At 44.4% G+C, this 1,677-nt stretch overlaps 1 protein-coding gene across 1 annotated transcript in view; it reads left to right on the forward strand.

The window, feature by feature from the left end:
* The first annotated feature begins 1,266 nt into the window (after positions 1 to 1,266).
* The window catches only part of LOC105824233 (testis-specific serine/threonine-protein kinase 1-like), a 9,088-nt gene continuing 8,677 nt past the window's right edge, over positions 1,267 to 1,677 (forward strand). The window contains 1 exon segment of the mRNA XM_012661605.1: positions 1,267 to 1,306. Coding sequence (XP_012517059.1) covers positions 1,267 to 1,306 — 40 coding nt within the window.

A 1,677-nucleotide genomic window follows, 5' to 3' on the forward strand; every position in this document is an offset into this window, starting at 1 on the left:
GCGGTATCAGTCAGCCTAGCTCACAGCAACCTCAAGCTCCTGGGCTCAAGTGATCTTCCTGCCTCAGCTTCTGGAGTAGCTGGGAGTACAGGCACGCGCCATTGTGACCAGCTAATTTTTCTAGTTTTTGTAGAGATAGGGTCCCGCTCTTGTTTAGGCTGGTCTCTAACTCCTAAACTCAAGCAATCCTCCCGCCTTGCCTCCAAGAATGCTGGGATTACAGGCATGAGCCAGTGCACCTGGCCTGTTTCATTATCTCTTTGGTCAACCATTGTCCTGATAAAGATTTTCTTAAATCTGGCTCACAAAAGGGGAAAAAAAGTGTTCCCATCCCTTTAAATCTTCCAGTAGAAGCCACTTGTGAAAACAACTGCAACATGAGAAGGCTGAAACCAAGGCAACTATGTACTAGTTCCACAGGGATCAGCCAGACCAACTAAAGTGCATAAACCAGATTTTTGTAGGTCAGAGTCCCCACTGCCCACCCTGGCACCAGCCAGCCACCCCAAGAACATGGGCTTCTATCCCTATAGCTGTGGGTGGCTGGGCTGAAGAGTAGGGTATGGCAGCTGGTTCAAGGAAGTCATTTTCTTACCAAAATCAGCAGCCACTCTCTTTCATCAAGCCTTTGGTTGTTATAAATAAGTGTTTGATCAGGTTCTAGAGTTTGAAATAGTTGATTCTAATAATTTTTTTCCAGTTCACTGGTCATTTTGGTAGAGGAATTGACCCCTGGAGCTTCCCTTGCTGCCATTTTGAGTCAGTTGATTATTTTCTTATTGGCAAGTTTTTCGAGTTCTTTTTTGTTTGTTTGTTTTTTGAGATAGGATCTTACTCTGTTGCCCAGGCTGGAGTACAGTGACATGATCGTAGCCTACTGCAGCCTCAAACACCTAGGTTCACGTGATCTCTTGGTTCAGCCTCTTGAGTAGCTGGGACTACAGGTGCACGCCACCATGCCTGGCTAATTTTTAATTTTTTTTTATAGAGATGGGGGCCTCGGTATGTTTCCAAGACTGGTCTCCAACTCCTGAGGACTGGACTGTCCTCAAGCGATCCTTCCACCTTTGGCCTCCCAAAGTGTGAGCCAACTGTGCCTGGCCCCAAGATTTCTTTATATAGTCTAGATGTAAGTCCTTTGTTGGATATGTGATTTGCAATTATTTTCTTTTCATTTGTAGCTTTTCTTTTCATTCTTGTAACAGTGTCTTTTGTAAAGCAAAAGCTTTTAAATTTTGAAATCCAATTTATCAATTTTTTTTGCATATGGATGATGCTTTTCGTGTTAGGTCTAAAGGCTTCTTATCTAACCTCAGGTTTTAAAGATCTTCTCCTGTGTTTTCTTGGGGTTACATTTTCTGTTTAGATATCGATTTTAAGGGGTGTTTTGTTTTGTTTTGTTTGAGACAGAGTCTCACTCTGTTGCCCTGGCTGGAGTGCACTGGTGTCATCACAGTTTACTGTAACCTCAAACTCCTGGGCTCAAGCGATCCTCTTTCCTCAGCCTCCTAAGTAGCTGGGACTACAGGTACTTACCACCACGCCTCCCTAATTTTTGTATTTTCTGTAGAGTCAGGGTCTGACTCCTGCTCAGGCTGGTCTCAAACTCCTGACCTCAAGCAATCATCCTGCCTCGGTCTTCCAAGGTGCTAGGATTACAGGCGTGAGCCACCATGT

The sequence above is a fragment of the Propithecus coquereli genome, unplaced genomic scaffold, assembly GCF_000956105.1.
Source record: "Propithecus coquereli isolate 6110/MARCELLA unplaced genomic scaffold, Pcoq_1.0 Scaffold723, whole genome shotgun sequence".
NCBI classification, from domain to species: Eukaryota; Metazoa; Chordata; class Mammalia; order Primates; family Indriidae; genus Propithecus; species Propithecus coquereli.